Source organism: Pristiophorus japonicus, unplaced genomic scaffold (assembly GCF_044704955.1).
Source record: "Pristiophorus japonicus isolate sPriJap1 unplaced genomic scaffold, sPriJap1.hap1 HAP1_SCAFFOLD_822, whole genome shotgun sequence".
Classification (NCBI taxonomy): Eukaryota; Metazoa; Chordata; class Chondrichthyes; family Pristiophoridae; genus Pristiophorus; species Pristiophorus japonicus.
This window is the reverse complement of record NW_027254743.1, coordinates 155,649-168,093: the sequence shown is the minus strand read 5'-3', so window position 1 is coordinate 168,093 and position 12,445 is coordinate 155,649. Positions and strand designations below refer to the sequence as shown.

General features: G+C 43.9%; 1 protein-coding gene across 3 annotated transcripts; it reads left to right on the top strand.

Moving 5' to 3' along the window:
- Positions 1-28: 28 nt before the first annotated feature.
- trmt5 (tRNA methyltransferase 5) lies at positions 29-11,018 on the top strand. Of its 3 annotated transcripts, none has more exons than XM_070874440.1 (5): positions 29-56; positions 3,553-4,196; positions 5,006-5,130; positions 8,119-8,770; positions 10,625-11,018. In XM_070874440.1, exons 1-5 carry the CDS (start codon positions 52-54, stop codon positions 10,693-10,695), a joined length of 1,497 nt encoding a protein of 498 aa, XP_070730541.1. In that variant the 5' UTR covers positions 29-51; the 3' UTR covers positions 10,696-11,018. The 3 variants fall into 3 exon arrangements, with proteins under 3 accessions (XP_070730541.1, XP_070730540.1, XP_070730542.1); XM_070874439.1 differs by having other exon boundaries at positions 8,119-8,773; XM_070874441.1 differs by lacking the exon at positions 29-56 and adding an exon at positions 97-255 and having other exon boundaries at positions 8,119-8,773.
- Positions 11,019-12,445: the final 1,427 nt, after the last annotated feature.

Here is a 12,445-nt window from a genome sequence, read left to right as displayed (position 1 = left end):
GTTGCTGCGCGCTTTCTGATGACGGCAGCACAATTGCCGCTGGCAGTCGGGATGAGGTGAGTGAGAGGGGCACGTGTACTCAGTGAGAGGCATCGCTTAGCAACTTGCCGGCTGGCCGCTCGCTCTTTAGGGGCAAAGGGGTGTTGCACTCCGCTCCGCCATCCAGGGACTTGGCCCCAGACTGATCCCCTGATGGAGGGGCTGGTGTTGCTCCAGCTCGCTGCTCGGGCGGTCTACAGCACGAGTTACCGTGGGGTGAGATTGGGCAGGAGCATAAATAACACGAGCGGCGACAGCACTTAAACAGGCCATCCAGTGTGCGCCATCAGCAAGAAAAAGAATTCCTTTTTCGATTAGGCACTTTACTGCCTTCTGGGCTCAACGTCGAGGTCAACAATTTCAGATCGTAACCTCTGCCCCCATTTTTTCAGATGACAGTTGTTGATGGTTCTGCCATTCCCATTTACAGCTTCTCCAGACCCATCTTTAGTTTCTTTACTTGTCCCATTACCATCTCCTTTTGCTTTTACGAGCATCCTTTTTGTCTTTTAATCCCCCCCTAACACAGACTTCCCCTTTTGTTCTTTTCTCCCCTCCCCCATTGACTCCGCACTGCTTAAAATCTGTTAGATCTAACTTTTCCAGTTCTGACGAAAGCTAATCGACCTGAAACTTTAACACTGTTTCTCTCTCCACAGATGCTGACTGATCTGCTGAGTATTTCCAGCATGTTCTGTTTTTCTTTGCTCTGGGGATGTGGGTGATGCTGGTATTTATTGCCCATCCCTAGTTGGCTAGAGAAGGCATTGGAGGGCCTTCTCCTTTAGCTGCTGCAGTTCTTGTGGTGAGGGTACTTCCAAGATGGTTCTAGGTAGGGAATTTGAGGATTTTGACCTAATAATGAATGAGCGACATTAGGCACCCAAGTCAAGGATAGTGTATGATTTGGAGGTGATGGCATTGCTGCTCTTATCCTTCTTGATGATGGAGGTTGAGGAGGAGGACGGTGCTGTCAAAATGCTTGACGAGTTGCTGTAGTGCCATCCTGCAGATTGTGCAATCGTCAGCCACAATGCGCCAGTAGATTGAAGAGCTGAATATTGAGTCTTGCAACACACTTGCCAATAAAGCCTGCATAGTGTTTTTTAAATGAGTGTTAAGTCTACACCCATCCAAATGAGCAGTGAGCATACCATCACACTCCTAACTTGAGTCTTTTGGATGGTGGAGAGATACAGAAGTGTCAGGAATCACTTGTTGCAGAACACTCTGCCCTGCTCATGTAGCCACAGTATTGATATGGATGATCTAGTTAAGCTTTTGGTCAATTGTGACCATGAGTATGATTGTCATTTTATCAAATTGCATTCTCAAAAGATGTACATTTACATACCTATTTTATCAAGCCACAGTTCACTTTGATTGCGTGGTGCTTGCAAGCAGAATGCGCCAGGGAGAAGAATTCTCGACCAGCAGGGAGCACTCATTGCAAAGTGAGTGAGAGCTGTGTGCCTCTGTGATGAGCGGGCCCAGCATTTAAGAATAATGCATAAGAACTGAATCACTGTCAAGGTTTTATAAAGAGGAGCAGGCTTGAAATTACCTTTGGTCGAGGACCCAAATTTGAGAAACGCTACTGTAAATGGCAACAGCAGAACCGTTACCAGCACCTACTGTCTGAAAAAATGGGTGCAGAGTTTATGATCTGAAAAATTGGTAACTCAGTGTTGAGACCAGAAGATTGTAAAGCGCCTAATTGAAAGAAGAGGTACTGTTCTTTGGAACAGTGCATGACGCCAAGGATAGATAGGACGGAGTAGGATGGAGAATTAAAATGACAAGCGACCAGAAGCTCGGGGTCATGCTTGCAAACTGAATGGAGGTGTTCAGCAAAGTGATCACCCAATCTGCATTTGGTCTCCCCAATATAGAGGAGAACACATCTTCAACAGCAAATACAGTATACTAAATTGAAAAAAGTACAAGTAAACCGCTGTTTCACCTGGAAGGAGTGTTTGGGGCCCTGGACAGTGGGAATGGTGGAGGTGAAAGAGCAGATGTTGCGTCTCCTGTGCTTGCACGGGAAGGAGCTGTGGGAAGGGGAGTGGGTGTTGTGGTGATGGAAGGGTGTACCCAGGGTGCTGAATTTCTGAAAGGTGAGGGGTAGATGTGTTGGTGGTGGCATTGCGCTGGTGATGGTGGAGGATGATCCATTGAATGTGGATGCTGTGGGGGTGGAAAGTGAGGACAAGCGGAATCCTACAGTGGTTCTGGGAGGGAAGGGGTGAGAGCAGAAGTGCACAAAATGGGACAGACATGGTCGAGAGCCCTGTTAACCACGGTGGAGGGGATTATTTGGTGGAGGAAAAAGGAAGACATATCCAAAGCACTGGTGTGGAAGGTGGCATCGTCAGAACAGATGTGACTGAGAAACTGGGAGAATGGAATGGGAGTTTTTACAGAAAGCAGAATGTTTGGAAGTTTAATCAAGGTAGCTGTGGAAGTAAGTGGGCTTATGGTAGATATTATCAGAAGCCTACCCCCAGAAATGTAGATAGAGAAGTTGAGGATGGGAAGGGGCAAGGCGAAGATGGACCAAGTGAATCATAGAAATTAACAGCACAGAAGGAGGCCATTTCGGGCCATCATGTTCGTGCCGGATGACCAAGAGCTATCCAGCCTAATCCCACTTTCCAGCTCTTGGTCTGTAGCCCTGCAGGTTACGGCACTTTAAGTGCACATCCAAGTATCTTTTAAATTGGTGAGGGCTCCTGCCTCTAACACCCTTTCAGGAGTGAGTTCCAGATGCCCACCACCCTCTGGGTGAAGAAATTTCCCCTCATATCTCCTCTAAACCTCCCCCCAATTACTTTAAATGTATGCCCCCTCGTTGTTGACCCCTCTGCCAAGGGAAACAGGTCCTTCCTATCCACTCTATCCAGGTCCCTCCATAATTTTATACACCTCAATCAGGTCTTCCCTCAGCCTCCTCTGTTCTAAAGAAAACAGACCCAGCATCTTCAATCTTTCCTCATAGCCAAAATTCTCCAGTCCAGGCAACATTAAATAAGCAAGTGAGGGGTGGAAATTGGAAGCAAAGTTGATGAAATTTTCCAGTTTGGGGCGAGAGCAGGAAGCGGCACCGATACAGTCATTAATGTATGGGGAAAAGAGGTGAGGGAGGGGACTGGAACAAAGAATGTTCCACATAGCCCATTAAAAGGCAGATAGAGCGAGGACCCATACGGGTTCCCATAGCGTCACCATTTGTAGCAGCTTCAGGTATCGGTGGAAACCCAAAACCCTAAATGCATTCCTTCTCGGCTTTTCTTCTCTTTTAGAGAATCAGTTTAATCACTATGAAACTTGATCATGGAAAAGTTAATTTTTGTCAGTATAGCTCATTGTGTTTAGCTTGGCGATATTAAATATAGGTCTTTGAGCTGGCGACAAATGATCCAGAGATTTCTTATCGAAGTCAATGGCAAGGCTGGATCATTATTGTATTAGTTACCCTGTAACTGATTGGTATTCAATCTTTCTTCATCTTAGGAATCTTGTTTTCTTTACCAAGACTTGGGCAAATATTGTATTAAGTGCCTCAGCTAAAAAATTGGCAACTAAGCAGCGACTTCAAATTACTCCAATACAACCTCAGCATTTTCCCAGACAGTGCATTTTCAAAAGTGCTGTCACTGAACTGGTCATGATGTCAGCACAAAACCCTGAAGAGGACATCAATCTTTACGCTCCTCCTACAACAGTACGTGGCATAACTGAGCTGAACAGAGACTTATTTAGGAAAAATGTGGCTCTTCCAGCTCTTAAGGTGAAAAAGGACGTAATAAACAAAATCATGAAATCTTTGAAAAACGTAGCACTAAAAAGACCTGGACTAAAGCGTGTGATTGAAGACTCTGAAGATGAAATGTATCGACTTGTTTTATTGGATCCATGCCAAATATCATGCTCAGAATCTTTTGGGGCCTCTGAGAAGGCTGTTTTAAAGGAATATAATGTTGATCTTCAGATTCACATGTACAATTTAACAATGACATATGAGCATTTCAAACCTGAAGAGATTCTGAAGGCAGTTTTGCCTGAAGGGCACGATGTGACCTCTGGATTTAGCAGAGTCGGCCATATTGCTCATATGAACCTTCGAGACCATCAGCTTCCATACAAGTATTTGATTGGTAGGGTCTGAATTCATTGCTTCTAAAGTAAAAAATAATTTATTTGTTTAAGGGAATAAAGTTATACAGGTGCAGCGTCGAGAATTTGGAGTTCCGGAATCCGGGACGATCGGTGGCAGGGTCGTCTGAAATCCGTAAAACGTTCCGGACCCGATGATCCTGCCGACCTTGGGGCCCCACCGCTGCCTGACCTCTCGCCTCGCCTCGCCTCGCCTCACCACCGCTGCCCTTACCTTGGGCCTCCTCGCTGGCCCGCCCGAACACCACCTCGGTGGGGCCTCGTCCGACAACATCCTCGGCGGGGCAGCATGGCCCAAACAGCTCCTCGGCAATTATCACCCACTTTCTGACATTCCGAAATCTGGAAATACCCGAACCTGGGCTTGGGTGTTTCCGGATTCGTGACGTCAGAAACAAATTGAAAGTCCGGAAAAGCCCATAATCTGGAACAGCCTCGGACCCAAGGGTTCTGGATTTTAGGTGCTGCACCTGTATTATACTTTTTCTTAGCAAAACAAATGATACTGGATTAATAATAGCGAACTAATCAGTCTGATGTATAAAAATTTAATATCACTTTTTGTGCTTTATATCAAACCACGTGTTGACTAAATATCAATATTTGTTACAAATATTTGGATAAGGTTTCAAATTATTACTGTTAATTAAGTTTTGAACAAAGGCATAGCTCATGGCTGTTGTGCTTTGCAAAAAATAAATGCAAACAATCAGAAAAAATATAATGTACTGAACTTTTTCTGCATTAATGTACTTTTCTTAAAGAAACTGCCACTAATTTTGTTTCTTAGGCCAAGTTATAATGGATAAGAATCCTGGAGTAACTTCAGTGGTTAATAAAACCAATATTATTGACAACACTTATCGTAATTTTCAGATGGAAGTACTAGCTGGGGAAGGCAATATGATAGCAAAGGTAAGATTTTCAATTTTCACTGCAATTTTCCTTGTTGCCCAATTAAGTTTCTTTAAAACTGTTCCCTTTTTTTACTTCCATTCATTGAGTAATTGTTGAACTCTCCAATTGACTACCAAGGATGGAAATGTCCCCTATATAACAAACTAGTTTAAGGCATGAGGATTTTTAACAAATGCACTTAAGGAGTCTTGGAAGAGGAATGGTCACCAGTCCTGAGTTTTTTTGGAGGAATGTAAAATGTAATGCTTATGTGCAAGCAATATAGGTTGCCATATTTAACGTGTAAAAGTATCACCAATCCAAATAGAAACATTACCAGCCGTAATAATAATAATCTTACTTTGGCATTGGTATTACTTTGGGTATCAAACTGCAATGAAATGCATCATTGTCTTTAGCTAAGAGATGAGAAACAAAAGTCAATATTTTTAGGATCCAAGGCAATAATTTGGGAAAATAAAATGATATATGGACAGAAATGAGTGGAGGAGGAGGATATGACCACCTTCTTACTCTTCAAATAACATTATCCACCACATATCAAATTCTCTTATTCCAGGAATAAATTTGTTCTCTGCATGATGTATGCAGAAGGTGAAATATAATTATTTATGCATATATTTGGTGAGATTATAACTTGAACTAAACAGTTTCTTAGTTAAAGGATGAAAACTGAAGTCCCTGTTTTGGGTTTTATTCAGGCTACTAAGTATCTATCATTTGAAACAAATGAACATAAAAGGTTATTGCACAAGATAAAAGTTCCCGGGGTTGGGGGTAATATATTAGCATGGATAGAGGATTGGCTAACTAACAGAAAACAGAGAGTCGGATAAATGGGTAATTTTCTGGTTGGCAAACAGTAACTAGTGGGGTGCTGGGTCCTCAACTACTTACAAATCTATATTAATGACTTGGAAGAAGGGACTGAGTGTAATGTAGCCAAGTTTGCTGATGATACAAAGATGGGTGGGAAAGCAAATTGTGAGGACACAAAAAATCTGCAAAGGGATATAGACAGGCTAAGTGAGTGGGCACAAATTTGGCAGAGGGAGTATAATGTGGGAAAATGTGAGGTTATCCACTTTGGCAGAATAAATAGAAAAGCAAATTATAATTTTAAATGGAGAAAAATTGCAAAGTGCTGCTGTACAGAGGGACCTGGGGGTCCTTGTGCATGAAACACAAAAAGTTAGAATGCAAGTACAGCAAGGCAAATGGAATGTTGACCGTTATTGCAAGGAGGATGGAGTATAAAAACAGAGACCAACTGTACAGGGTATTGGTAAGGCCACACCTAGAGTACTGCGTATGGCTCAGAGATGTGGACAATATACTGTAGACACTTCAAATCGCTAGAGAAATACCACCAACTATGTCTCCGCAAGATCCTGCAAATCCCCTGGGAGGGCAGACGCACCAACTTTAGTGTCCTCGATCAGGCCACCATCCCCAGCATCGAAGCATTGACCGCACTCGATCAGCTCCGTTGGGCGGGCCACATTGTTCACATGCGTGACACAAGACTCCCAAAGCAAGCGCTCTACTCAGAACTCCTACACGGCAAGCGAGCCCAAGGTGGGCAGTTGAAATGTTTCAAGGACACCCTCAAAGCCTCCTTGATAAAATGCAACATCCCCACCGACACCTGGGAGTCCCTGGCCAAAGACCATCCTAGCATCCGGGAGGGCGCTGAGCACCCCGTCGCCAAGAGCATGCAGAAAACAGGCGCAGGCAGCGGAAGAAACGCGCGGCAAACCAGTCCCACCCACCCGTTCCTTCAACGACTGTCTGTCCCACCTGTGACAGAGACTGTGGTTCCCGTATTGGACTGTTCAGTCACCTAAGAACTCACTTTGAGTGGAAGCAAGTCTTCCTCGATTTCGAGGGACTGCCTATGATGATGACTGCGTACAGTTTTGGTCTCCATATTTAAGGAAGGATATACTTGCATTGGAGGTGTTCAGAGAAGGTTCACTAGGTTGATTACGGAGATGAGGGGGTTGACATTATGAAGGTAGGTTGGGCCTATACACATTGGAGTTCAGAAGAATGAGAGGTAATCTTATCGAAACATATAAGATAATGAGGGGGCTCGACAAGGTGGATGCAGAGAGGATATTTCCCCATAGTGGAAACTAAAACTAGGGGACATAGTCTCAGAATAAGGGGCCTCCCCGTTTAAAACTGAGATGAGAAGGAATTTCTTCTCTCTGAGGGTTGCAAATCTATGGAATTCTCTGTCCCAGAGAGCTGTGGAGACTGGGTCATTGAATATATTTAAGATGGCGATAGACAGATTTTTGAGCGATAAAGGGTTATGGGGAGCAGGAAGGGAAGTCCATGATCAGATCAGCCATGATCTTATTAAATGACGGAGCAGGCTCGAGGGGGCAGGTGGCGTACTCCTGCTCCTATGTTCTTATGTTCTAACTATATAAAATGTTACACAATGTATATAGGAAGGAGGACTAGAGAGTGGTTGGAAATTTGAAAAAGGCAGCTCTGCCCCTAATTGAATTGTCTGGCTGATTAGCCCAAGGGAAGTACAGATTTTAAGCCGTGACAGAATGTTTACCTGAAAGCCAAGCTTTAGACCACATTTGCAAGTAAAACCTGATTTGTTGTTTGTATCTTACTTGGGTTTACTCCAGGAAACGGGAAACATTTGGTGGGAGGTAGTTGAGATGGCAGTTATCTGCTCTTGCATCCATTTACTCCTGCTCCTAAAGGAGCTTAGAATTATAAAATCGCTCTGGAAGAGGTGCACTTCTACATTGCTGAGCCTGTGGGGAATAATTTGTAACTGGTGATTTTTAAAGAGGAAGTCGATGATTTTTCAAAACAAGTTTATCAACTGCATTCTGGGGAGCATTGTAAAACAGGATATTTTTACAGTTCAATTTCAATTGCTTAAGTTTAATAACTTCATTATTTACCAGTTATCAATTCTTGAAATACAATATATAATTTGTGTCTTGATAGGTCAAAGAGAACAATGTAACGTACGAATTTGATTTTTCCAAAGTCTATTGGAATCCTCGGCTCAGTACAGAACACAGTCGAATAGTTGATCTCCTGAAATCTGAAGATCTAGTGTATGATGTGTTCGCTGGTGTTGGACCTTTCGCTGTTCCAGCAGCGAAGAAAAACTGCCGAGTCATGGCAAATGATCTGAATCCAGAGTCATACAAGTGGCTAATCCACAACTGCAAGCTGAACAAAGTAGACAAAAAAGTACAGGCATTCAATATGGATGGCAGGGACTTTATTTTGGGCCCTGTTAAAGATGATTTAGCAAAACAAATTGAAGTACTTTCATCCAAGGAGAACAAAACCTCTATTCACATAGTTATGAACTTGCCTGGTTTGGCTATCGAGTTCTTGAATGCCTTCAGACAACTCCTGGAGGAGCAGAACCCAGTTGGTGCTTTACCCACTGTTCATTGCTATAGTTTTTCCAAGTCTGATGAACCTGCCAAAGATATTCAGAGAAGAGCAGAAAATTTCCTAAGAACCTCCTTAGAGGGACGTTGCTCTATCCATTTGGTTCGGAATGTGGCCCCAAACAAGGAAATGATGTGTATAAGTTTTAAGATCCCTGCTGAGGTGCTGTGCAGAAATCACTTAGCAGAAGGTGGTCAGTATTTCAGTGACAGTATCTATTCTCATAATAACATATCATCACCGTTACATCTTCTGGCATTCAATATAATTGTGTTTACTATTGCATAATTGGTTGGGGCTTAAAAGTTGAACTCAGACATTTATACCAGAAACAGAAAAGCACTCTGTTAAACTTCTCTACTAAAAAAAAAATCTTGTTAGAAGCATAAGGTCTTGCTTTTGATATTCTCTCGGGTAGAACAGTACTAGCCACTCCTGTAAGCAGGTCAAGCTACCCATACTACCTAAAATCGAAATATATGATAGTGTAACCCAGGGGTTTAACACTAGTATCTCCTTGTGGTTCAGATCACATCAGTGGGTTATCTTGACTTAAACATCATTATTCCTAACTACTCCCCTACATGCTATGTCTCAGCCTAGCCAACGCTTGCCCTCACAGCATTCTGTTTAAAGACCTGACTGACTACCTGTGTCTCTGTTCACAGCTATAAAAGAATAGAGAAATATTTAGTACTTTCAGGAATTTCAATTATGCCTCATACTTTTATTAATCAATTTTCTAAAATGTTGAGCAATTCTGACCTTTCATAAGATTCAGCCATATTAATAAAAGGTAGCTAATAACGACACAAGATTTTTTGTAACACTTAAATTTGTAACAATTTTAAAGTTGCTGCAGTCACAAGTAAATCAAAAACTTTGATAAACCCTGGGAGCTGGTTTCCCATGACCATCCTGGGTCATTTGGGCCCAACAAGTTTCTACCTTGTGGATTGGCCTCCTCAGAGAAACGCTGTGCGCGCCTTCTACCACCCATTTCCTCTCCCACCTCATCCAGATCACTCCCTTCACCTACCTCCTCCACCTCTACGACATCACCCAGCACCTCCTCTACGTGTTCCATTATTTCTTTTTAATTATTTTCAATTGTTTTCGGCAAAAAATTAATCCCTCAAAACCAGCTTTCCACCCACAACCACACGCGACTCACTCTCTGTTCTGTGCATGTGCAGATGACCCCTGACCTCCCGAATCGCGGGAAAAGTTCATCACCAAAAAAAAACACGCATGCGCAGAACGGCTGTTGCTATGGACGCTGGCCTTGCACGACAGAATAAATTGCTATCGCCCATTTCACATCGCTATGGCAACGCCCAAATTAAAAAACTGAAACTAGTGGTTTTTAAAATGGGTAATAATCTGGCGATCCCAAAAAATAATATAACTAACACCAGAAATATCGCCCATTTTGGGGCGATATAGATCCTGATAGCCCCTGGACTTTGTTAAACTATATCTGGTTTTGAAAAAGTGAGATTTTGCTTTTGGGAATTATCTCAATTTGGTTGACTGCAATGATCATTTCCCCCCACTTTATTTTACAACTGGTTTGTTCCCAAATCCATATTCCCCCTGTGTCATGGTCCATTCTTGGGTATCTTGCCCTTCAAACTAACTACTACAAACGAGGTGAACTATGCATCCTTCTGTTGACCTGTCTTAGCATGGAAAGTTACTGTTTGGAGAAACGTGGAAGAAAATCTGCCACTTAACACACATGACTATTCATGTATACATTCAGTGTCCTTTACATTGAAGACTGCTCAGTTTAGTTTGCCCAATATCAGGGTAATGTTACACTGTCAGCAATTACTGACTGAGCACTAGTAAAGCAGATTTAAACACTTTAAGGTGTTCATTTGCAGCATAGGAAAATGACAATATGAAAACACATAGTAGATGTTAAGGTTCAAAGTATCAAATGGTACAACAAAAATCAACTTTTTCCTGCAAGTTTCATTGTTTGGCTACAGTTCAGCAGTTCTGTCATTAATGTACAATCTCGCTTTCATCTTTCCAGACAATACTGAAGAACCAGCTCCAAAACGTCTACGGCTAGATGAGATTATTTCCTCAGAAGGACCACAGTGACTTGTGATAAATGAGCAACATCATTTTTAGCAGTTAAGAAACCGAATACAGTGCAATTTAATTACCAGTCAGTAAAAGGAATCTCAGAATGTTTGCATCATTTCCTGGACTCCATTCTCCTGGTCATGACTTGCTTCTATAAACAGCCCGTGATTTGTTATAATGGGTAATGAAGCCCTCTCAAGGGCTCACTTTTCTTGCTCACCAGGATAGTTTTTCCACTGTGGATATTGAATTATATCATGTTAATAAGTAACCAATGGGAAATTCTTACTCCAGCAACACCATTGGAACTGCAAATAAAAATGTCTTTTTAAAAAAAAAAAGAAGAGAGCATTGTGCATACATTAATCATTTTAGTTTTTGGAACACTTTCAGAAAAGAATATTGAAATAGCCTGAGTTATGTTCTGCACAGCAGAGCACATATCAGTAGGTTTAAGAATAGATGGCGTCAGCCCAACTGCAGTAAAATAAATTGCATTAGTCATAAACCTATTTTCTTCAGCTATAAGTGTCTCATGATTAGGGGTTCAGTTTACAGAAGTAGAGGAGCAATTTGTATTTCATTTAAAGAATATATTAAGTTATTCATGTAACAAGTTAAAATGACATTTTATTTTAATTTTATTAATTTTAAATCATGAAGTAAAATGTCCTGAGATTGTTCAGAGTGGAGCGCTAGGTTCCTTAGGCACTTTTATACATTTAACTCATTTGTAATGCACTGCTGTTGGGATACTATATCCTTCAGACTAAATACACTCTACTTCGATACAGTAATGATGACACTGGAGGTATCTGATGATTTTTCTAGGATCAAGGGCAATGAGAACAAGCCAAATAGTTATTCAGCATCATAGAAGTTAAAGAAATGGAGTGAGAGTAAAGTATACAATTATAGGGCCCAAGTTTCGAGCCGCGCCTAGAATGGCACAGTCCCGACCTGGACGCCCGTTTTTCGCGCCACAAAGTGCGCCTAAAAAAAACCTCCAGCTTCTCCACCTCCCTGCAAGTCCTCTGGCCCTCGGCGCAGCGCAGCACGAACTGTACGGGGCAGAGCCAGGTCCTTGCACTGAAAACAGTGCCGGGACCTCTGCACATGCGCGCTACAGTGGGCACGCAAGTGCAGTAGCTCCAGGCGCCCGAAACTGTGTGGGAGGGGCCCGAAGCACGCAGCCCTAGCACTGGCCGAATGGCCTCACTGGGGCTGCGTGAATAAGGCTCCTCCCACGGCCAGCTCCTGCTTCCTCCCGACCCGACTCGACTCCCGCTTCCCGCCCCCTGCCTCCAGACCGGACCCAACACCGGCCCGACTCCCGCTCCCTGCCCCCATTCCCCCCCCCCCCGACACCGACCCGACTCCCGCTCCCCCCACCCCCTCCGGACCGGACCCGACTCCCGCTCCCCCCCGCCTCCGGACCCGACCTGACTCCTGCTTCCCCCCCCAGCCTCCCGACCCGACTCCCGCTCCCCCCCAGCCTCCCGACACAACTCCCGCTCCCCCCCCCCCACCCCCGGACCCGACCTGACTCCTGCTTCCCCCCAGCCTCCCGACCTGACTCCTGCTTTCCCCCCCCCCCCCCCAGCCTCCCGACCCGACTCCCGCTCCCCCCCCCCCGGACCGGACCGGACCTGACTCCCGCTCCCACCCCCCGCCCGGACTGGATCCGACCTGACCTCCCTCCCCCCGACCTGACTTCCCTCTCCCTCCCTCCCCCCGAGCCAACCCAACACCACCTACCTGTAAG